The sequence below is a fragment of the Corvus brachyrhynchos genome, unplaced genomic scaffold, assembly GCF_000691975.1.
Source record: "Corvus brachyrhynchos isolate BGI_N302 unplaced genomic scaffold, ASM69197v1 scaffold63, whole genome shotgun sequence".
NCBI classification, from domain to species: Eukaryota; Metazoa; Chordata; class Aves; order Passeriformes; family Corvidae; genus Corvus; species Corvus brachyrhynchos.
The window spans coordinates 257,220-258,876 of NW_008237227.1; the positions used below are offsets into that span (position 1 = coordinate 257,220).

The 1,657-nt window shown below is 52.7% G+C and overlaps 1 protein-coding gene across 1 annotated transcript in view; it reads left to right on the forward strand.

Annotated features, from left to right (window-relative positions):
• The window catches only part of CUNH21orf2 (chromosome unknown C21orf2 homolog), a gene marked incomplete at its 5' end in the record, with an annotated part of 5,256 nt that overhangs the window by 2,076 nt on the left and 1,523 nt on the right, over positions 1–1,657 (forward strand). The window contains 2 exons of the mRNA XM_017729388.1: positions 404–575; positions 970–1,063. Coding sequence (XP_017584877.1) covers positions 404–575; positions 970–1,063 — 266 coding nt within the window. The remainder of the gene's footprint in view (positions 1–403; positions 576–969; positions 1,064–1,657) is intronic.

Consider the following 1,657-nt stretch of genomic DNA (forward strand, 5'->3'; position numbering starts at 1 on the left):
AACCGTACCACTAATTAGTGGTTTTTATCACTTTCTCTTTGCTGTGGCCAGACAAAGGTTCTAGAACTGCATCTGCTGCTGTAGAAAAGCTGCTCTGTTTTTTATTTCCCATCCGGTAGCAGCAATTTGGTGGCTTTCGGAGCCTTCTCCAGAGACAAAAAACAGCAAAGCATGTTTGCATCCCTCCCTGATACCCTTCTCACTTTGAGAGGCTGGTGATTGCTTCCAGCATTCTCCTGCACAGGTTTCACTGCAGGAGGAGGGTGAAAGCAAAATGCCAGACAATTTTTGGACCAAACCCCTTGGGAACAGCTCTGCAGCAGCAGAACCTGCCCTGTTAGAGATGCTCTTCCCCTGGGCTGCTGCAGTTCATAGCAGCAGGTGTTTGTTGTGGCCTTTGCAGCTGTGACAGAGGAAGAGCTGTCGCAGGCCCTGGTGGATGGCGTGGAGATCACGGCCCCCCCAGCCCGGAGGAGTGTGGAGAACGGCTGGTCTGAATCCTCCACATCCAGCACTGCCGGAGCCACGACGGAGCCCCGGAGCGAGCTGCTCAGCTGCAGCCTGGAGGAGACAAAGTGAGGGCTGGGGAGCTGCCAGTGTTTCTGTTTCTGCGTTTCTGGGCTGAGCTCGTGTAGCAGGAAAGGACCCTGACATTGCAGGGTGCATTGCAGGCCGGTGCAGGCCTGTTCTGGTTACTGCAGTGGAGCTGTGCTGGTTCAGTGGCACTGCTGGGGCTGCTTCTGTGTCTGCCAAACAGGTTGTGCTGTGGGGGGTGACTCAAGCTCACCAGCTGCATGTGCAGTCAGGGATGGATCCTCTCTCATCTGGGAGCTCCAGTCCATTTCCTGGAGTCCTCTAGCTGGATATTTATTCCTTGCATGGTTGCCTGTGATGAGGAAGGATTGACCTGGCAGAGGAAGGTTCTCCCAGCCGGTCATAATAACATTTGCTTTTCCTCCCTTTTTTTAGCAAAACTCAGGAGGAGCTTGATATGAAGCCTGTTCCCAGGGATAAATATTCCTCCTTTTCCCCTCAAGAGACAGATTGCAGCCACAAGAAGAGAGTGAGTATCTTTTAAAGACAAATTGCTTTTCCTTGTATGTGGGGCTGAGCCCCAGCATTGAAGGATGTGAAGAACCTTGGATGACCCCCAGAGGAGGGGAACAGAGCTGATGCCGGGGCTGGAAGAAATGTCCAGGAGCAGCTGAGGGCTCTGAATTTGTCTGGTTTGGAGAGAAGGAGGCTGAGGGGTGACTCCATCTCCCTCTGCAACTTCCTGAGGAGGGGATGTGGGGAGGGAGGTGCTGAGCTCTTCTACCTGGAATCCAGCAATAGGAGACATGGGAAAGGTTCAAAGTTGTGCCAGGGGAGGTTCAGACTGGACATTAGGAAGTGTTTCTTTAGCAGGAGGAGGGTAAAACCTTGGGAAGGATCTGCTGAACAGGAAGCTTAGGTGGTTGCTCAGCCCCCTCTATTGTGTAGCCTTGGATGAACCTGGATTTTGGTGATTAGCTGGGAATTGCTGAGTGCTGGACTTGGTGCCATCACATCAATCAGCAGCGCAAGATCTAACCCACGCTGCCTCACTCTGCCTTAGCTGCTTACAGCAGCACCACAGGCTCTGACCATTAAAAAAGGGGGAAATGGTCTCCCATTG